Source organism: Aptenodytes patagonicus, chromosome 7 (genome assembly GCF_965638725.1).
Source record: "Aptenodytes patagonicus chromosome 7, bAptPat1.pri.cur, whole genome shotgun sequence".
NCBI classification, from domain to species: Eukaryota; Metazoa; Chordata; class Aves; order Sphenisciformes; family Spheniscidae; genus Aptenodytes; species Aptenodytes patagonicus.
Window position 1 is genome coordinate 55,534,938 of NC_134955.1, and position 23,303 is coordinate 55,558,240.

The 23,303-nt window shown below is 42.3% G+C and overlaps 1 protein-coding gene across 1 annotated transcript in view; it reads right to left on the bottom strand.

Annotated features, from left to right (window-relative positions):
• Nucleotides 1-23,303, bottom strand: part of ITPK1 (inositol-tetrakisphosphate 1-kinase) — a 161,669-nt gene that overhangs the window by 108,007 nt on the left and 30,359 nt on the right. Inside the window, exon 3 of the mRNA XM_076345329.1 lies at nt 16,202-16,226. Within this exon, the coding sequence (XP_076201444.1) occupies nt 16,202-16,226 (25 nt within the window). The remainder of the gene's footprint in view (nt 1-16,201; nt 16,227-23,303) is intronic.

Sequence of the window (23,303 nt, forward strand, 5' to 3'; positions counted from 1 at the left end):
CTTTCTGTACCCCAAAACTAGAAGTCACCCATGCACGTTTACATCATTAAATAATAAAAGAGGTCTCGAGCAACCCAAATACAAGCAGTGCAACAGTAAAGATGTTCAGAAAACCTGCCAGCTTCGATAACGGAATTCATTCAGAAAAATTTTTCAGCTAAGATTTTTTTCGGGGGGTGGGGACGGACAGATAGAACGGGACTCACACACAAAAGTTTGTGTGCAAACGCAGAGTGGGCTGCTGCATTCATATTTACACCCAGAGGAAACAGCTAGAGCATTTGGCATTTTCCATGAACCTTAATAGCAGCTGCTCAGCACCTCTGAAAAGCAGGCTCGTTACTTAGCAACTTACCCTCAGATTTCAGATACGAGAAGGACCACTATGGTCATCTGACCTGTCCTATAGCCCAAGCCACAGAACTTCCCCTCACCATGACCTCCATCATAACCAACTGCCAAAATACTTATCTTTGTGAAAATAATAAAATCATTATTTTAAATAGTTTCAACTAACTTTGAAGCTAATTTGATACCTAGTAGCATCCTTTAATGATCATTTTCCCTCAACTAGATCAGCTAATTTCCATTGCAATGCTTGCAATTTTCATGTTCCAACTACACTTTCTATGCCATAAAAAAAAAAAGTTAAAAAATCACCTTTCAAAATCTGGTGAAACACATGAAAATTTAGTGCTGGCAGCATTAGTTCTGCCACATTTTTCTTTCAGAACATTACAGCCAGTCTCAGGCTGTAATTCAGCATTCAGCGGCAGCCCAGTAGGCAGCACTCCACACGGAGGTTGGTTGTGGGACACGGCTGCAAGTGTTCGAACATTCAGGCTTCCACCTTCGGCTACGGCTAACGGCTAGCACCATAGCTTATAACCCAGGATGTGCTGCAGGTAACATGCGAGGTGCAAAGCACTCTTCTGCCTGTCTTGATGCAGGAAACAAGGTGTGACAAACACAGCAGTGTAAGCTGGTACACAGCTAGCAAGGAGCAGAAGGGAGCCGAGCAGTTTAGAGGGGACTGTCCTAACAGTTCATCATGCTGCAGGAGGCTTCCCATCATCAGTGCTCTTTCTACATAAACAGTCATTCAAATGCTATACTCGTATGGATTAACAGATTGTGGGTAGGTCTGTGATCACATACAGGCAGCAATATGGACAATCTGCCTCCCTTTGCACAGCCAGAGCAAATGTAACCTGGCTCTGACAGGGATGCTGTGACATCACTGATGTGGCACGGGGCTCAGGAGGCTAGTAAGTCCCATGGAGAAACAAAGCTAGTCCTCTGCCACGCTAGCACAATTTTGCAACCTCAAAATGAAGAGCTGGCTTGTCTCCAGCCAACTTCAAGCACAAGCACAGGACAGGCCCCAAAGACACGTCCTTCAGTACAGCCTGTTCTGAACACCACAGCCCAGACGTTTGTGAAGGGGAACAAAGGAGGATACAGAGCCAGTGCGAAGAGTGGTTTGAAGTTTGAAACTTGCTCTTCAAAAGCTCTGTCATTCAGGCTTAACCTGCTTATGCTAACTGCAGAAACATTCAGCTCAAAAGTAGTTCCATACGCAGAGCTTAAACAAATGAGCAAGCAAAACTATAAAATAAGGGACAAAATGCAAACGAATGACCGGCAAGCTGTATGTATCCTTGACATAAATACATGCTTTCAGCATGGAGATTAAGTGACTTGAACTTTTTGGTAGACGTGCCATTGCTCTGTTTTGAGCATCTTATCCCAAAACTACAACACATAGAAAAGCATCATCCAATGTTTTTAGTGTTAGGCTTAATAAAACACATACACAAATACTATTTTAATGGTCTTTAGTTTTAGAATTAGGTTGTACAGAGTTTATTCTTTTACTTATTTATTCTTGGTCAAATGCACAGCTTTTGAAATAGGTGAAATGACAAACACATGAGGCAATGGATATTAAAGTAGATAGGTGTCCACTGTTTCGCACAGAAATCAGACAGGAGAGAAAAGTCTGCTATATAGTTCCCAAAACCAGACTGAAATGACAGGAAACACTGTATGTGCTTTTAAATGTAAACAAGTGCAATGTGGGCACTTAAATGAAAGTTCTAGCCACAACTAACGGTTTCTCATTCCCATCAAATGTAGGTTCTTCAAATCCCTGACTGCTGCAAGCATCTGCAGAAAGGACAGCACAACCTTAGATAATCTCTTCATGCCACGCACAGAACAAGACAACCAAGACAGGTTTGGTATGACCTACCCCGTCAAGTTAAACAAACTGTGCGATACCCTTGCCCAAACCAGACTGCATGTGTAAAGGCATAACCTTGCCCTACCTCCTCATAGTTGGTTTATCTCGGATAAACCCACGACCTTGACAACACAGTGAAGTATGATTTTCAACATCTGTAGTGTTACAGATGAAGTAAGTGTGCAGCATGACAACCTTCAAGTCAGTGAAGTATGCTACACTGAAAGATCTCAGCCCCTCAGTGTTAAAATGTATTATAGACACAGTTTTGCTTTTGCAAACTGAGAGAGAGAATTCAGCAGACTGTTCTCTTGTTGAACTGTTCCAACTTACGCGTTTGTTGTATGGCAGGTCAAGTTTGCAACTGAGGAAAGACTTGAGGTCCTTCACTAAGTCAGCCTCCCTCTTTAGTCAAAAATATCACTGTTCATGCTCAGCTCTGTATCTTCATACCTTCCTTACTATGAGAATGTATTTTACACGGGGTATTTTCCAAGGAAAATAATAACATTCCCTGTTTTCTCCTCCTTGAAGACATGAGATTCTAGGGTCAGGGGTCTAAGAATTTGAAGTGACCGCAGGAATACCAGCAGCAACAAACTGAATTTCACCGAAATCTCACATTTTCCATTAAAACTTCGATTCATACCCAAACTCCTTTAAAACTCAGGTAACACTAGACCTAAATGCAAATATTGCAGTTTGGTTTCTTCTTGAAAAGCTCAAGAAACAGTAGAATTTCTTCAGTCCACATCCCAGAATCAGAAAGAATAGTTAAAAAAAATAAAGCATTGTCTTTCCACACTCAGCATTTCCCCCACCTACTACGTGCCCCTTGAACCAGTAAGATCCATAAACACGATGTCAGCTATGTTACTGTCAAGTTAGTGTTGCCTGCGAAACACAGATGTGGGGCATTTCCCGTATATTTACTGTCCATACCTCAGACCCTGAGGACAATTTTTAAAAAAGAAAATGTTTCTGATTACATTCAGCTTTCACCTCCAGTACAAGCTAAGTCATTTAAGTCAAGCAAGTTATTGGTATCAATATACAAGAATAAATGGCCTGAAATATGCAGACATTCAGACTTGAACTTATAATCCCTCTCAATCTCAAAAAAACCCAACCCTAAACAAGATAAAAACCCCACCACTCTCAGGAAAAGAAATGTTGATTATTAGAAACAGCAGAGTCTTACAGCATTAGCACAGAGCTGTGAAGGTGGAATATCAGTCTAGATCCCAGACCCCTCCAGGGAACTTTTATTCCTTAGCTATTACTTGGTGAAAGACTAATTAAGAAGATTTCACAGATTAAAGTGTGAGTTGCTTTAATATCAAATAGTTGCTTCTATTTTGAATACTCAGGAGATGCTCCATTACAACAGCTGCAGGCATCCCATGAACACCTACAGAAGCAGACAGTATCATTAGATCAGGATGACAAACAAGACTGAAAAGCAAAGAATTTTACAAACAGTGCCCCACAGAAACATGGAACTCTTCAGTAAGTGAGCTGCTTTGTTTTGCTTTAAATTTCTATTTACTTGCTGTTTCTGGGTGTTTCCTCATTGTTTTATGGTTCATCCTATTAGCACGAGCATGTCATAGGCAACCTCACTGTGCCATAAGCTGTTGCTAAGTGATCCTCTGCAAACACATGAAGTTCTTGAGACAAAATCATAAACAATCCTGATAGATTCAATAAATAAAGTTGTAGCACATCAATCTTAAGAAAATTTATAAGAATTTAAAATTCCCAATCATCAGCAACTATGCTTGGTACTGCTATCTACTGAAGATGAAGTAAACTCTGTTAGCTCTTCTTTTAAACATTAACTTGATGGTATTACTGCACCAAAAGTTGGCTACAGACAGACATATCTGGGCAGTAACAAAGACGACCTTCAAGACAGCATTTCCATGGACAGATTATTTTTCATACAAGATTATGCAGCATTTACATTGCAATTCCTTACACAAAGCAAAAAAAGACAGCATAGTATTACTTGCAAATCACTTATGCTGTAAGCAGAGTTAAGCTGTACCCACTCCAGGAGAGTCTTGGACAATAGTTATAAAAAACAATCCTCAAAAACTGGGAATACTCAGCAGTAAGGAAAAGGCAAAAGCAGCCAGATTCGTTGATTTGAAAAGGACACATCAAAAAAGTCACAGAGCCAAGCGCTATAGAAACACACAACAGACCCCTTTCTGGCTGCTACGAAAGCACAGGACACCCCACAATAACCTCAGCTGATTCGGGACTACCACAACTCCTGGGTCATGACCATGGCTTAGCAGCTGCATGAGAACAGCTTTAAAGTCCCAGGAGGCTCAAGGGCAGTGGGCTGGCCACACCTGCCTTCTAGAAGCACCTTTGGTTTGACCTCAGTCCCTCCAAACTGAGCAAACTGCTCTCCCACTGCAACGCTGCAAGCATGGTGCTTCTAGGTGGTTCCCCGGGGCAACCTCTGGGTAAGGCACTCCCTCCTCCATTACTCTCCGGAGAGGTCCTCCTTGCACACAAGACTGTACCTTGGTTGCCAGAGCAGGGACTTAATAACGGAAGCCAGGAGTGTGATGAAAGCAGACCTGCTGAAAACATCATTTAAACCTTCTTAGTGTCTAAGTCAGCACTTTGCCATTTAAGAAAAAAGGAACTCGACAATGCAGAAGTTGGAGACGGCTGGGAAAGTGCATTTCCACTTGCTCTCTAACTTCCCACAATGCAAACTAAAACTACCCACCCACCATCAGGGTGTGTTGCTATCCTCTTTCCTTCCTTGCGCTATATTGAGGTCGGACCCACTCTATACCAATACAGAAGTAAATAGAAGCCACTGAGCTGCTGTACAAAGGGCTGACCACCCTAAATTAGTAAAAAGACATTACACCAACCGACCCTTAAAAGGCACTGCAAGGCCTGGACCGTACTGCATAGACTGAACATGCTCTGGCCCTAGCAGCTGCATACAAACCAGAGACCAGCCGTACCAGCTCAGGCACAGCACTATCACATCTATGCAGCACACAGCGCTCACAAAGCCAACACAGCTTTTGGGTGCATCCAATTCTACAGGCTCAGTCAAAAAGATCCAGATTTTAGGAAGCACAGAAACAATTAGAGATGCACCGATCTAATCATACAAGCAGGCTGAAGAAAGTAAGAAGAGACCCAGCAGGCTGTAACATCTAAGACAAGCAATGACAGCATCTATCAAAAGAAAGCAGAGAACTTGAGCATTCAACACACCTGTTAGGCAAGACTCACAACTGGGTGTAGTTTCCTCACTTAGCAGGAACTGAAAGCAGGGCAAAGATGGTGCACTTACTTTACTGGCAGGAAAAAGGTCCTCTGGCCAATGCAGGAGCGTCACTGTTAGAAACCCACCAGCAACTTTAACCTGCCCTTCTTGGCTCAGAGGTGGAAAAATAGTCAGGAGCAGGGACGGGTGGGAGGATCTGTCACCAGCAGGGAGCAAATGCTATCTCTACCTCCTTTTTAGTCACTTAGTTCACTGATAACCAGCCATTAAGGCCTTGAATGGCATGCAAGTCATCACAGGGGGCTCATGAACATCTGGTTTGACTCCATTTCAAACTGCTTTGTACTTAAAGTTATAAAGAAAAAGTTCTGTTTCGCCCTTTATAGCTGCTGTTCTTTTTTCAGCCACTTAAGGATGTTATCATAAAGGAAAGGGTATTACAAGATAAGCCTATCTAGGTCACAGGAAAGAACATTTTCCAAGCTAACCTAAAATACAAATGATCTCTCTGCAATCAACATAAATTCTCTACAGACTGCAGCTACCTTGTCCTCTAATCTTTGCCATCAATCGAACAATTTTAACACAGTAACTATGCTGCTGAGGTTACAGGACAGCAGAGTTGTGCAATGAAGCTTCTTGTACAAGAAAACATTTTCAGATGCACTTAGACCTTTGAGTAAAGGAAGCTCTTGGCTTCAGTCAACAATTTACTACAAAAACAAAGCTAAAAAGCTTTTCTCTGTTTGCAAAGTCGGCCAAAAATTCCTCTGCAACAGTTGTTTCCCTTACATTTCAGTCTCTTACGGTATTAGCTCAGTCCCAATGGCATCTTTTCCATCCCATCTTCAGAAGATTCTGTCAAAGCACTGTAAATAACTTGTTTGCACTTTGGCAAGGTACCAGGAGGAATATTTTTTTTTAAAAAAAAAAGGTCTTCACTAACTACTAATAACCTGATAAACACTCAAACAAGGACACAATATACATATAAGTTAACATGTATAGCAACTTTAAATTAGATACAAAACCCCTTTTATTCAGGGAAGCATGCCAGTTGGGAAATTAAATGAGGCAACTATAATTTATTGAAGCAACCTCAGGTTAAAAAAATGATTAGTGAACTCAAGTAAGACACTGAACTATCCTGGATCCTAAAATAACAGCCAAAGAATAGTACAAGGTAAGTCCATTGCTTAGCCGTGACAGAAGCAGTCTAAGGTATGTATATAGCTGTAGTTTCTGCTCTCCCGCTCATAACCTCTGTTGTGCTATTTTTCAAAGACAAAGGAGCAGCACCCACAGTTTGATTTAGGTTTTTTTTATTGTGACTGAAATGTCTGACATCTTAACGACTAGCTAATTGACAGCATTGCCTTAGGATCCTACAGGTCAACAAGCAAACTTTAAGCAAAACTACAGAGGACAAGTTCTCTTGACATGCTTTCATTCATCTATAATATGAGCAACAATTAATTCTTTCAACTCCTTTACAAAAATAACCTTAACATAAGAAGAACAATTAAAATAAAATGTACTACGGCATCACCGTTTCAGTAACAAATCTACGCTGTATACCAAAGGCAGGCTTGGGTTTGCTTTGTTTTTAATATACAGTTGAGTCAGAGAGAGCGCACCTGGATATGGAGCCTCCTAGGAACAAAACCACAAAACTACAGACGGGTGAGCAGGAGGGGAAACAGCAGAGCTCAGGCTGTGACTGCCATGAATGAAACTGCCCCGTAGCGCTGCATGGACAAAGCTCGTCGGCTTTTGTGGTTCCTCTGGCTTTGGAATTTATACAGATTCATTACTATGTCAGTAGCCCACTGTCTTTAAATATACTAACAGTATCCTCCCCAGTATAAATCTGAGCAACAGAGAGATATTCACACGAACCTTCCGGAGGAGGCTTGTCTCCAAGCTCCCCCCGAGTCTACGGGAAGAAAGTTAACTCCTGCCCTCAACCTTCTTCTCTTTGAAAAGAGCTTTCCAAAAGGAGGGACTCTATTTCCACCACTTGCTAAAGTACTGCTTAGGGCAGACCATACCCTTAGGTATACAATGAGTGTTTCCATCCATTTATTAACTGTGTTTGGCCCACCCTTGCTCCTGGCATAGCCAGCAGAGAACCACACTAATGTCATCTAGGAGGCTGCAGCAGCAGTCTCCTTTTTGACAAGTCATGTGAGGGAAGAGGCATGAAAAAATAAAAATAAAATGAAAATATCACAGCTCTCAAAATTTCCATAAATGTGACCTTATGTTAAAGAAACACACATTTTTGGATAACCCACTTCTACCTCACTTTGGAGAAACTATGCTTGTAATCATCTTAATTGCTCCTGGCTCTCTCCTTTCGTCCTCAGACTGAAATCCTACATTCAACAATTCCTACCCTAAGCTATCAATTGCACTGCTTTTGGTACCAGTGCAAAATTACCCTTAGCAGTAAATATTCTCAAAAACTAGACAAAGACAGTGATTAAAAATAAACTGTCAAAAAGTCCACGAGTGTTTTCCATCAATATGCTAGGTCAATATGAGAGAGATTGCAAAATAACAACGAAAGGCATAGAAAAAAGTCTACAGCATGTGCACAAACCCTTTCTGTCTGACCTGCCTACCTTTAGACATACAGCAAAAAGAGGTCTACACTGTTGCCAAAGAAAAGAAAACACAGATGTATTCCTTTCACCAGAAATGCAGAGTTAAAGTGAATGATAAATATTCCTTCTAGCAAAAGACATCATTCTTAAAACAGTGCCCGCTGCAGAAAAAGAAAGGGGGGGGAAGGGAATTTCAGCCGTTCTAATTAAGTTGAAGCCACTCTGCTTTCTTCTGCTATAATTCCATGAAGGCAATCAGGTTCAGGAAAACATTTCCAAGTTTCACTGTGTTTGAATGTGCCCTGTTTTATATAGGGACAGCTGAAGTACATGTGCTAAGAGTTTCTCTAACTTAAGGCTAAAGAACAAATACAGGAAAACCTAAGAAACTTTAGGGCCTAATGTCTTTAAGCATCAGGTTTTACTGGAACCACATTCAACCCTGTGATATGAATATGTTTATGTCATTTAATTGTGAAGTGCCAGAAGAGCAAACAAGCATGCAATGATCTCCAGATACAATTATCTCAGGTCACAGCTAAGATCAAAGGAGTAACTTTTGCAGAAGCTGGAGAAAGGAAAAGTCAACAACATACACTAAAAAGACCTCCCCAAACTCCACTGATCTTCTGCAGAGGACTCTGGAAGTTCAGACCTATCAGCACCCTCACTGAGGAAGGCAGGCATATAAATATGTCCTTTACTGTCCTGATGACATTCTCTCTATAAAGCTTTGGTTCAAAGCAAGCAAGTCTGAGCTATGGTAGATGCCTGTCACTGTTCCCAAAGTAACATCGTTGTCCCTGTGGAACAAAACCCCAGGACTGAAGACAATGTTACAACTGCCATCACAGCAATGAGTTTGCAACTCTGCTTGAGCAGGACAATCGCATGATTTCACCCCCAAAACAGACAAAGGATGGGGCATTCAGCTGGGAGAGGACACCTCAATACTAGGATCAGAAGTACAGTCACCCTTGGCACTGTATCAAATTAACTCCCCATCCTTCCTACTCCAAGAAAAAACTTCAGAAGAAAAGGTCAAAAGAGCTACGTGCATGTTTGTACTTCAGCACAGACTTTGCAGTTCAGCAAACTGCAAATGAGGCAGGTTGGGTTTAAAATAAGGCATTTCCTGAGTTTCACGTCTCCAAACACACCCCATTTGTCCTGCTCTGATACCATATCACAACACCTGCATCCAGTCAGACAAATAATCCTATTGTTTAATGCAGCCCAAAATTAAAGCCTGGTCTTTGTTGGCCCATAGGCACCACTAGAGTAATCATGATTAATAAAAACAATGTCTAAGTGTCATTTTGTGCAAAGAGCAGGACTGTATGCTGCAAAATATTCCTAGCCAAAAGAATGCAAATACAGAGGTTTATTCCCCAGCATTTCTGTCAGGGTCTTATTTTCATCCATACTGTTTCTTGAGGAGGGATTTATAAAGCTTTGCAGTTCACAGAAGTATCTGGGAAGACACTTACACGCTGATAGCTGAGAGAATATTACACACAGCAATTGTCAGAAATTACCAGCTCCCATTAATAGTCCCATTTTCCTTTACACACTCATCGTACTTTACATCTCCACCATTCAGATATCTCAAAGCAACTTAAATGACATTCCACTACAAAAAATATTACCTTCATTAGGAAACAGAGGCAGAATTTGTAAGGGAGTTGCCCAAAGTGCCTGCAGTAAGTGACAAAGCGAGGCAACTCCCCACTGCAATCTCAGTCCCATTATAGTCACCAAAATCTTTGGCAGACGTCCCACGGGGACTGGATTTCCACCCAGGACATCCCAACTCCCAGCCTTTAGCACTGTTAGGAATCACTGCCTCATCACTACATACCAAGGAGTCAAGAGAAGACAAAGGGGCTGGGCAGAGCTGGCTCCATGAGCCAAAGCAGTACAAGCTCAAACCTGACAGCCATTCATTACACATTAGTTACAGATTTCTAAATCTTAGTAATGTTTTCACTCACCCAGGTGACCTCTGCAAGTGACTGCAGAGCCCACACCTCTCCTAGGCCACTGGGATTCACAGTCAAAAGAAAGCAGTCAAACCAGTCAGTAAGAGACTCTCTCTGAGCCACAAAAATTTCTTCATGGTTCTCTCATTCACTCACCGAGAGTGAAAATAAATCAGATCTAAATACATTTTGATTTGTTTGGCTTACTCTGCCTAATTTTTAAGAATAAGTGCTTATTTATTTAATCTGCTTAATCCACATGGTGGAAACGTTCTGTAGTTTTCTCTTCCTCCCTGCCCCAAGATGCGTATTTATTCTTCTTCCCCACTGGACCAGAAAGGGCCACGCTGTACCTAACTGACCAGTCTGCTGATGCAATATACAGCAGCATGCCAAAAACATCTCTCCCTACACTGGAAGCTGTGCTTCATTCCTGCTGGGCAATGCTGCTTCTTATGTACCAAGAAGGTCCCACATAGAGGGATCTCCCCTACTGAGAAGGACCAGCGAGAGGATTCTGCCTGGGATTTGTTCTTCCACAGTCCTGCTATTTCTGGGGTTGAAGCTGAGATTATCACGTTTTTTTTGGAAGACCTCACTTTCTGTGCTTAGCACACTCTGCGTAGCACCAAAGCTAAGAAGTATCAGGATCTTCCCAAGATCTTAACCAGCAACCCCCCACCTTCAAGCATGTGCAAAGTACCTAACACAATGCAGACCGGGGGCGGTGCTGGAGAGCTTCTGTAGCATCATTTCCAGAAATGCATTCAAGGCAAAGCTGACTGCCATCCTCAGGAGAACACGCACTTTACTGAGGGGCTGGCATGCATGTGAAAATAAACTTTCTTCTCCCTGTACTAGAGAGCCAACTCTCTAACATCTCAACAACGCTGCTTGCTTTGGAAGCTTTCCAGTACATCTTTCTGTATATGCTATCGGATATATATAAGCTCCTTTTCTCACTTAGAACACGGCTGTTCCAAGCTTATTCCATCAATACTTCATGTGAAAATAAACCTCTCCACATTTCAAGGAAAAAACAGTTCCCTGGCAACAATTAGTGGAAACTGTTGTCATTGGTATTTTACTTTGACTGAAGAATTAAAAAGGGGGGGAGAGGACCCTCAATTCTCCTTCGCAGGCCTCAGTAAAACCCACGGCTCAAAGGACAGTTTTCTTCTCCAAAGTAAAAGATTTCAAATATCTCAATTCCCAGAGAGTTGGGGGAAAAAAGGAAAAACAAACCAGCAGCCGAGACCATTGTAACTACTACAATCAGCTGTTCCACATTGAAAAACATGTTGTCCTCCATATCCCACTGCTATTAAAAAATGTGCAGCTTGAAATACAATGACTAATCCCACTTTTATAGCCAACTGACTAGAACGTCTTTCTAAGATAAAAGAGAGCATTAGTGTTCATTCGAACCAAAAATACCCACCCAAAATAGGAAACCTTTGCTATTTTAAAATTAAAAAATGCAAGTGAGAGCCCTAGGAAAGCTTGGGCATGGAAGTGCTTGAAATGGCTTTGAAGTTGCGAGAAATACGAAGGCTCCAAACGTTGTCACATAAAGCCTGAACTGGCAATTTGTCAGAAGCCAAAAGGGCTGCAGCTAATTATTCTGGATTTGCATAGCTTGTGAAACAAAAATAAATGCATGTCCCCATCAGAGGTACTTGTGACGATTTCCACTTCACTGCACATGTTTTCAATCTTACAATCTTCAAACTAAGCCAAACAGATTTTTCCTGAAAAACAAGGTAGATGGAGATGTTCTCTTTCCCTCACCAGCATACAAAGTCATAAGAAACTGGATACTTTACTGGCTAAAGAAGAACTGTCAATTTGCAATTTTAAATTTGGCCCTATGCTAATTTTGGGGATGGAGGAGTGAAATTGAACAAAACCAAGTTTTTATTAAAAAAAGATCAGAAACAGCTTTACCTTTTAGAAACTACCCAAAACCCTTCTTTGCTAGATTCTATTGTTAAAAACCAGAAATTTTTCTCACTGTAAATGTCTCATCAGACAACCACTGCATGACTTCAGAGGCAGTCTTTCCCTTGAAAAGGTGATGAAAGACATTATTAAGAAATGCTTCAATATAAGCATTTACTGGCAAGTCACCCCAATGCTAGTGCAAGAACTGCCCTGCCTCAGCCTTGCCAGCTGCTGCCTGCAGACGGGTAAGTTTTCGGTCATGTTTGTCACCTGTTCAGAGCATCCCCTGGCCACCAGCTCAAGCCACTCCAGCCGAGCAGGCAGCTGCAAGGGGCTGGAAGAGCTGGCAAGAAAAGGAGGGGATGACAGGGAGCAACTCAGACACTGAGAAAGCCCCCTACAGCTCCGACTGGCCTGCCTCTTTGCCTCCCTGTAAAGGGAGGTACGTAACTGCCACAGGAACCACGAGAGCATCACAATCAGAATACTTTAAATGCAGCCTTAAGATTAAATGCAGCTGAATCGGTGCTGTCTTTCACTGGAAGAAAGCCAGCAACACCAGGTCTGCTGACCACCTTCACCTGCTCTTCCCTTCTCTTTGCGCAGCACGGAACAGCACGGGGAAGTCCTGATGCCAGGCACTGCGTGGACCCACATCCCTGCTGAGACAGCTGCAGCTGCAACTCCTGCTGTGCAGGTTTGGCAGCACAGCTCCCAACAGCACTGGGGCTGGTACAGCAACAGGGTCCCTACAGGAGCTTGGATACGTCCTTCAGGCTTCCCTGCTGCAAAACAGGAACAAGAGCGCTTCCTTACCTCACGGGCTACAAACAGGTAAGCACCCTAATTCAAAAAGCACCCTGATACTGTGGTGATGCCTACTTAAAAAAAATTAAGCAAATGACCTGCCACAAGGTAAGAGATATAGCACAGTATTCTGTTAAGAGCCCATATTTAAAAGCCAGGAAGACATTTGTTTTTTTCTTGCAATATAACACTGGTTTGTAGCTGCCCCACTGACTTGGATTTAAGCTACAGAAAGCAAATCTAGATCCAAAACACTGCCAGATCTTAAACATGCTACTACTCAGTTCTGCCACGGCCCACTGGAAAACCAGAAATGAGCTAACCCATTCATGCTCCCAAATGTTTGGGTGCAGGCTCAGACTCATACTGTCTTTGGAAATTTCATAACCTTGAAAGCTTTTTATTTGATTCATCTACTGTACTATCTTTTAAGCCAGATAGCTTGATGGATGTTACTTGGTTGTACTATATAATGTCACACATTTCAGCTCCTGTGCATTGAGTTGACAGTGAATTCTCATTATGTTAGAATTTAATCAGTATTTCTAGAAAAACAATTACTTATCACCACACAAGTTGAGAGGTTCTTTGTTTGTTTTCAATGTGATGCTTGAATAATGTCTTACTGCTGGATAAAGGAGCATGCCTGCTTAGCATCCCACTGCCAGTCCTAGTCTTCCATTATTTCTCTTTGGAGGATGCGCATGTTTCCCCACTCAATAAAAACAGAAAGCTGGAACCACTCTTTCTGCTGGAACTGAAAGTTTGAGACAAGACAAAACACAGAACTTGAACACAAGTCACAGAATCTTAATTGCTGTCTAGCAGCAGCTCACTGATAATCTGTACAGCGCAATTAGCCTTAAGAAAGCAAAATAAGAGGACTTCATCCATCTCGGTGAAGAATAGAGGACCATCCTAATACCTCACTGCAGGAAGGAAACAGAAGTCACACAGGTCCTTATCTGAAGACTTCGAAGACTTCCCTTTAGTAGTAGGAAATTCTTTGCTGCTCCTGTGCAACATCTTTGGAAAAGAATAATCTGATGTCTCTTCACAGAAGTCAGCACACACCAGTCCATTGTGCTTGCTATCTGGAAGCCAGTAACTGGACCTTACTTTCCGACTCACTACTTATTACTGGAAAGCATGTTTACATTCAGAAAATTTCTGAATTTATGTAAAGAAGAAAATAAATAAATAGCCTGTGTATCTTTGTATTTTGAGTTACTTGTCTATTGTCAGGCATAAAAGCTGGTTTCTCTTGAACAAGATAGGTTCTTTTAAGGAGGAGAAGGGGAAACAAATCAAATAAACGCTGCTGCTTAACAGATGAGAACAATATTCCCTCTGTCAAATAAACTTTGCCCAGCAGATTGACACCAAGACATCCTCTACCTAGAAGCAGGGCTAGCGGGATGGATTATATAAGGTGACTCAAGCAAAGCTTTCTAGTAATGCTGGATGGAGAAAGAGCCCATTTCTGATACAACCCCTACTGGCTACAAGTACATGCATCAGGATATATGAAGCAACACACACGTGATAGGCGAGGGGTGATCACACACAGCCATCCATCCTGCTCTAGCAGAGCGGCAGGCATCAGTGTTCAAGGTATGCCTTTGGGGCACAAATTCCTAGTATAGGTTAGTCTGACATCTCAACTATGCTGTGAAATTTGAGACCATGAAGTACTTTTATACAAAGTCCTGTCTAGTTCTGTCCAAATGTTTCCCAAAACTGTCTTCCAATAAAGAAATCCTTTCCAATTATTTTGTGTCTATCCGATGACTAGCCATTAAGCTACACAAACATCAGAAGACTAACAGGTAACCCGTGGAAGGACAGCAGCTTTAATCCACAAGGTAAAATGGAATTTGCCCTCTGCTCAGCTAGTCGGTGCATCACTGAATTCATCTCATATGAGCACCTTGCTGCTTAAATGTACAGTGCAGGCACAAGGCACATAAAACAAATGCAGACATTGGATTGTAATACACTGGGGTATTATTAAAATAGTGTCCCCTAGACAGTGACACAAATATAGGCTAGCTTTCTCCCTGTGCTGCTTGTGAAGCTGTGCTTCACAAATGCTGGTTTGTATTTATCAATCTGGAGATGCTATTATCACAACTGACAAAAGAAGCTGCTCCTTAAACCTGAGCAATAGGAGGTGCAAGTAAGGAAGATGATGCTGTAGTGGTGAAAGGTTAAATGCAGCCAGTATACGCCCTTTTTCCTTGTAATACCATGCAGTTCTCAGACAGCCACACATATCTGAAAGACATATTCTTCAGTTTAACTAGCAATGAGAATTTTTTTTAAGCCTTTTCTGCTAGTGGATCCTTTAAAATAACACGGCCTAATTTTTCAATTTTTTTTTTTTTAAAGTGCTTTTCTCCTACTCCCTGCTGGTGTTGAGAAGCACCTTTCACATGGACTTAAGAGCAGCCTCAATTATCAGTGGCTAACACCCCATTTTCCCCCCCTCTCCTCCATCCTCTCTATTGAGGCAGTTTCATCTCTGCTACTGAGATATGAGAAAACAAGTGTGACAAACACACTGACCACCTTAAGAGTGCGAAACGAGCACGAGGTAAGCATCAGCAAGCGTGAAACCTATGAAACACAGCTCTTCTAAGTACATGAAATAAGCCAGAAGGAAGCATATGCTTCCCCTTTGATCTTTTAGGGCTATAGTGCTCTATGTTACAGCTGTCAGGGTAACATAATTCCTTTCCCAAGTTGCCATCATCCTTTAAGTAACATCTTGTGTGAAATATGACCATTCAGACCTGGGAAAGAATAAATGTAGCCAATGTTTATGGTTGGACTCGATGATCTTAAGGGCCTTTTCCAACCTACATGATTCTATGATTCTAACACCTGAACTTATCTGTAGATGGGCTACAACTCGAAGGCACTTTAGTATCATTTCTCTGCTCACTGGGTTACAAGAACATTCCTTCTGCCATAGTTTTTTTTCAAAGGCCTGCTCCTGTTTCTGTTAAGCCTGACTGTCCATGAATGCATAATAAACACAGACTAACATCACCTAATGAACTATCAGATCTTCTTAATTAACAGACAGAAAAGCCTAACTGCATTCCCACTTTCACCAGGGCACCTGCTGAGTTAAGACTAGATGGGCTCAACACATGCTTCACAAAAGGGGGATCCTCTTTTTCCAAAAACAGTATCCATAGCAGAGAATTGAATGGAAAAGAAAGAAAAATAATTAAGCCCAGGTCATGTTGGCATCTAAATGACAGCATTTAAAATCAGTAAACCTTCTTTATAAGAAAATAGAGGGGAAAAAAAGTCAAATTTAGTTTTTACTCACCTGTACTACTTCTACTCCTCTTTTCCTGGAAAAGAAAAAAAAAAAAAAGGAATGGTTAATGTTGGAAACATGGGGAAAATGTAAAAACAAACACTATTGGAAAAGGTTTGCTTCATACTAGAATGCAAGCAATAAAAATCTGCAGTAGTGAACTGGATTCAAATTCAGGAAAGCACTTTTTCAATTCCATTCCCTGCCTAGGAAGCAATTCAGCAGCTTCTGAATCATGGCCTCAGAAGTGACCCAAGATGCATACTAAGCAGCTGCACCTCTGGGACTGATACAGCTGCCAGGTGAGCAGAGGTAGGAAGCGGGTGATGTTAGGAAGGGAGCATCTCAATTTTAGTCAGTTCTACTTTGCTCTTAGTGTGCGAATTGCACCACAGCACATTCTACATGCTTGATAGATCTTTGATTTTGAGCCAAAGATAAATGTCAGGGAGAATGAACACAGCACCTTGCAGCCATTTATCCTCTTATTTACAGCCTGGTTCTACTCCCAACATCTTGGTACACAGAACGCTTCCCAGAGCTACACACACACGCAGTGACTTGCATCAGTTGTCCTCCGCTTGCCAAGCAACTTTTAAGCTGTCCCATGGCTTGTCTTCATCACAAGCACAAGGATACCCTAAGGCTGGCTCCACAGACTAGCCCTGCAAACAGAGCAGGGAAGGGGACAAAGGAAGGGGACAGGCACAGGTCAGGTCCACAACAGAGAGACTGCCCTGCAGCTGGAGCACCCTGCCCAGACGTGTCATCCTGCTGCAACTCCATCGCAGATACATCCCCATAGATCCACTGCTCAAGACAGACGTTTCATTCTGGAAGCAGTGCCTCAAAACCACAATTATTTAAAACTCCAGCTGTGATTGGTACTGCACTGTGTCAGATGGACCTAACTGTGCTGGCCTCAGCAGAGGCAACAACCCCTACACCCTGTAGCTGTGCCCAAAGAAAAGCTCGTACATTACACAAGCAGCCATGCAAGCAAACACGTACAGATTCAACCCCATAAAGCGAGTATGCGCCATTGTCCCAGTCCGAGCAAACATCAAGCTACGGGCTGGGATGGGACTCTGTGTTTGCATCAGCCCCCAGTGCTGTGGTTTCCTTTGGGCAGAAAGGGACACACACTCAGGTATGTGACCAGGGAGACAGACACAGCGTGCTGTGATACTCCGTTCTAGATGGCGGGCATGTGGGGACACCAGAGAGTGCAATGCCCCATGGTTTAGACACGTATTTGGACTTCAGTTCAAAGACTTGTAGTCACTCTTGCAGGCTCCTGCAAGAGCACAGTTCAAATACTTGGGGTTTGTCAGAAAGGCCCAAGCCTCTGAATGCTGCTTTGGCCATATGGGGAATAGTTCTAGTGATCCTGAAACACAAGGGATAAGAGACTGGAGAGGCCTACTAATTATACACCAAAACATTGAGAGCTGCAACTGGTAGAGCCAATTTAGGCAGATCTGTAGAGACAGTCGTCTACTCTGCTAGTATGAGAATTGAGATTCAGGTACATGCAGCCAGACAATGCTCAGTCATTGCATTTGACAAGTTATCAAGCAAAACAAACCATTTCTGCTCTAGTCTTGAGAGCAGAACTGAATCCCTGGCACAAAGCCCAAAGCCCAGCCATCCCTGCTCCATGCCACTCTCCCAATATATGCAGGCTATTTAAATATGTTATAACTTTCTCCTCACTTTGAAGACATAGGAAATTTAACTTGAAAATCAAAAGCCTCAGCAAGCACAAGACGGGAATCTCTCTTTCTCGTTCCCACTAACCCCATATGTGAAAACCAAAGACCCTTTTTGGGGAGGTCACGGAGCAGGACTGCCTAACTCTGCCCTCAATGCTTTTCTATCTAAGAGTGTCTGTGTTGTTGTCCATAGTTGCAACTGCTGCACACTGCTGAATACACAATGGCTCCTCCAGTTTTCTGCCCAATACAGTAAGTCTTTCTTTTGGGAGGCCATTACAAAGATGCCCAAAGGGACAGGCGATCAGTCAGCATCTATGACACAAATTGCTCCCTTTTTCCACTCTACCAGTCTGGAGTTTCTCTGGCCTAGAAGCAGCATGCACTGCACAGCCACAACAGAGAGCTCGTCATTGCTCAGCAAGGAAATTAAAAAGAAAATGAAACCAAGCACCTCTTGCAGAGAATTTCAAAGCCCTCTTGCAGATAACAGTAGTCTGTAAGTGGTGGGTGATTAATATACTGCCATTACGGTGTGGGAAGCGTTGCTGCAGACCGTCACTGAGGCTGGCCAGATGCATTCCAAGTATGTTTTGAGAAGAAATATGAATTTCGTAGAGAGAGAGTTAATAGCCAAATTGATGAAACAATGATTTTCACACAGCTAAGCAAGATAAATAAGAAATATTAGGTGGGGAATGCTTTTTTGTAAATTAGGGGAGCAGCCTACTCAGAAGCATTCCAAGTATTGTAAGCTAAAACTTAAAATAACCAAACCAGCTCCATTTTTGCTGTGTCTGCCCTGGAGTAAACAGAGCAACTCAAAACTGCCATTGAAATACACCAGGCTTCAGACAGGACTGCTCCAGAGCCCCTTAAAGAATAGAGACTGATGGCAAAGGCTGCATTTCTCGCCATGCCTGCATACACACTGAATAAGCTTTGTTCTACTTGAAGAAGAAAAATACTTGCAAGCTGGTTGCCAAACCCACTTGAGAAAGAATCAGTCCAGAAGTTTTCTGTAATTCCCCCAAAATGGACTTTGCAAATTTACTGGGACTTGCTGAAACCAATTGTGCTGCCCCAGCAGAAGGGAAGAAGCCAGACCAGCACACAAGCAGGGAGAGAAGGGGTGCCTGCTGTTGGGTATAATGTCACACATGCTTAAAAAGCTACCGGAAGGAGGAAGTGATTACCAAGGTTCACTTGTAGCGCTGGGTCTTCCCCTGTTTCAGAAGTGGGGGGGAGGTCCCTTTTGGTTACCTGAAACCATGAGAACTTTTTATACTTAAGCCCAGGGGACCAGAAACCACAGAAGCATGCATATTTTGAGGATTAGTTAATTTGGGAAGAATCCTCTACCAAAATCGCTTTTTTAAAAAATTAAGTTATTTTAAAAACAAAAGGTATCCAAACAACCAGGATGTCAAGCAACCATGCACCTCAGTTCTGGCATTAGCTGATTCTTCGCCTCGAAGATTTCCTAAGCCAGTGACTCCAGGCTTTTTGGCCGGGCAAGTCACAGCTGCAGGCTCAGGGCAGCAAGACATCCCTTATGCAACCAAGCATCCAATACCATCTAGCCACACTAACTGCCTCACGTCACATGTGAAAGGGCTTGGGGATAGGCACCAAAGAAACGCTGATCTTACACACGAGAAACTCTAGGACCCTCAAAAAATAAACAGAGAGAATGAAGCAGGCTGTGGGCCACAAGCAATTCCCCAACAAGGGCCTGTCTGTGTGGGACACTAGATGGGGACACGATGGTTGCCGAATTAACTGCTCTGGGAGTCTGACAGAGCCATGGACCAGCCACCACTCCTCCACATGATGCTTAAAAAGCTACTAAGAAAAATACATCCCACAGCCTTGGTGTACATTCTTTTGGGCTGTTTCTTTAGCAGAGGACAGGCTTTCCATTAAGCTACGCTGAGACACGCACCGCAGATACACTTAACATACACGAGATACTACGACAAACTCCTCTCCCAACGCAAAGCACGGATGCTTGCATGGGTACAGGACTGTGGCTCAGACAAAAACAGAGCACTGCAAATTCTGCAGACAAGCCAGACAAATAAGACAGTTAAAAAAAAAATTAAGTGAGGGATACAAGAACGTGTCCAGGCTAGGCAGAATGCTTCCAGAGGTACCAATGCCTGTTTCAAAGGTGCTGACTCCCAGGGGGGCTATTTCACTTAGAGTACTGACCACTACTCTTGTGTCCCTCATGGTGTTGTCCATGACCCTTCTTTCTTCCCATGTAGCTTGAAATCAAGCCACAGCCTACCAGGGGAACGACTCTCATTCCTAGCTGGCCTGGCTGCCTCCTGATATTGCCAAATAGGCTATACAAAACCCACAGCAAGTCTCTTTTTCTGAGGGGAAAAGATCATTATTAGCTGTATTTCCCTCCTCCCTCCAAAGAGGCAACACAACTGGGTCAAAGAGAGACTGCATCTGCCCGCTTTCATTGAACAGATGTTTGAAAAATGGTCAGTTCTAAACTGTATTCCCAGAGGTCACTCTTTTTAAACTACATTTCATTCCAAAGATCATCTAGACAGGGATCTTGTACTCCAATCATCAGCCCATTAAAAAAAAAAAAAAAAGAATTATTAGCATGTCAGAAAACCTCTGGGAGAAAAGAGAAGGGGGAAAAGTGTTCGAAGGTGATAAAACTAAACACCTAACTTACAGCAAAGCTTCAGTGTCTTCAACTGGCATAGTATGCCTAAAGCTATGGAAACCTATTCAGGTGCAGCACAAATTACTGACTGGTGCTTTGCGTGTTCCCTTCCTTCAGCACACAGCTCTGCTGAATCACACACTGCAACATTTAAAGGAAAAACAGAAACATTTAAGTTACCGCTGCATTAGCCTGCAATACCGAATAAAACCCAGAAGCTTGTTATGACTTATTAGTGCTATACCTGAAACCAGTGGACAACTCTACTGGATAATGCAAGCCTCACCATATGCAATAACAATTAAAATAATTACCATGCAAGTTGACTTCATGTTTAAGTTAGAACGATGTATGGATTTAGAGAATTCAATATCAAGTTACTAAAAGCACGTTAATCAGTGTTTTGGAATTGATGTTTTACCACAGCCTCAAACTATGTAGAATGGCTTTTGGGGTTGGGTTTGGTTTTTTTTACCATCCAAAGTAAACAGTTTGGACTAATTCCCCACAGCATGTAGGACCTGAACATTATAGTGAATGAGAGTTAAAAGAGAAAATTACTATCAGGTCATATATCATCACCATGGTTAAATTAAGTAACATATTTTTGCTGTCTGCTCTGAGTGACAGATTGAAAAACGCCACACAGAATTTACAATTTCAAAAGTAAAAGGCATTCCTTGTATCTGTTTTAATAGCCTAAGAAGTTATTAGTGCACGCAACGAAGTTCATCTTCTCAGACAGGAGAATGTTTCACCTCCAAAATTTCCCATGTAAAAAAGTGGCAAATAACAATAATGTATTGCTTTGATATAAAAAATAAAAGCAATACATTGGCATCAAAGGAGTTGTATAAATATTAATGCATCAGAGCAAAAACCTGCAGCCACTAAGACTTTCCACCACACTGAAATTATCAGACATGGAGGAAGGCACCGGGCAAGCAATACCAAAGCAAAGCATGAAAACCAGCGATACTGGCCATCCACAACCTTGTGGACAGCCCGTTTCTCCTCCTGGCACAAAGGCAAGCTCAGCTCATTTGCCTTAGTTTTTCTATCATCAGAATACCCTCATTTCTGTTAGTAAATATTTGTGAGGATCCTTGCTTTTATTATTCTTCATCACTGATGGCCTCCACCTTACTGTCTATCAGGGAAGCAACCAAGTGGCAACCCCAACACAGGGGTGCTCGCTGGCTGGGGGCCTCGGCTCACAGCTGCAGCCATCAGTGCACACAGAAGTTAACTGAGTGCATCTGAAACATGGCAAGACTCAGCTGTAACATGGGGATTTTTTGTGGTTTGGTTTTTTGCACACAGACTATCAAGCAGGCAATTAATGAGAGTTAATTTTACCAATTCATATCCAACTATTCTTACCTTTCAGCAAGCTTTTCCCCTTCAGGAATCAGTATTTTGGAAAGATTTATGACTGAAATGATCGGAAGTTGGCATTTGGGGGAGGGAGTCCTCAATTTTATCAGTCTGTAAGCATCATAGAGCCAAAGAAGAAAGGAAATAAAGTGCACCTTTATAATCCGGTAGGAACAGATAACGTAGTACAGGGGAGAAAAGGTCTCACTTAAAACTCTAAGTGCTCTTTAGATGGGCTGAAAAAAATGAGACTTTGGGCTGTCACAGAGGACCTTTTAAGTAGAAAAAAAAAATCACAGAGTAGCCACATTTGTGCATTTCTTCCTTGTTTTTTTAAACAGGGAACGATCTGAGCAATAGGAGCCCTCATACATCAGACATTACACCACCATAAGTGATTTTCACACCTCCACCCCATTCACACATGACATTTGGTAGAACCATCTGATCTTCTCCACATCTTCAAAGCATTGTATCATCCCATTTACAGCTATAAAAGTGCTTCTTAAGAGTGCTGTATCAGAGCAAAGCACCCTGAAAGGGACTAGAAAATAAGAGAGGATCTTGGTAGGGCGGCAGCGGCATCACTCTGGTATTCACCTGCAGCACCGCAATGCATGCCACAAATTCCCACCACAACACACACAAACATTCACCAGCATCATCTCACAGCAAAGATCCAGCTAGAAATCCACTAACCCCTTATCCTGCAAGAGCAATGACAGTCAAGCATCCAGCATCATGACTTCAGACGTTCAAGTAGCAGGGAGGAAAAAGCCATGAAAGAAAGAAACCAGACACTGTAAGCAGTAACTAGAGGACATAAACTGCCTTTAGTCACTAAATATTAAGACAAAGTTTCAGTAGTGGTTTAATGAAACATTACAGGGCTACCAGTCTCAGCATTAAAAAACAGGCATTGTGGAAATAAAATCTGTATATCCCAAGTTATAAAAGCCATAAAGTCAGTAAATACAAACTCAAAAGGACCTGTTTTCTTTTTAAACTAGGCATTTAAGATGGATCAGTGCTGCTGAGTTCTGCCAGACTCTTTTCTTGGAACTAGTGACCCCAGGTTCTGGGAGCCCATACTCACTGCTTTCCCAGCAGGGACTCAAAACCTTTAACCACAGTCTTCTGAGGAAAAAAAAAAACTGAAGAGCCATCAGTGGGAAGAAGAAATGATCAACAGCTGCACAGAAAAATTATTAAAGGCAATGAGTTATTCGTCCTACCAGACATTGAGACATATTTAGTACCTGATGACAATTATAAGCAATTGGGCACGGTTCAGCCTTCAGCCATAGGCTTACACCACCAGACACTA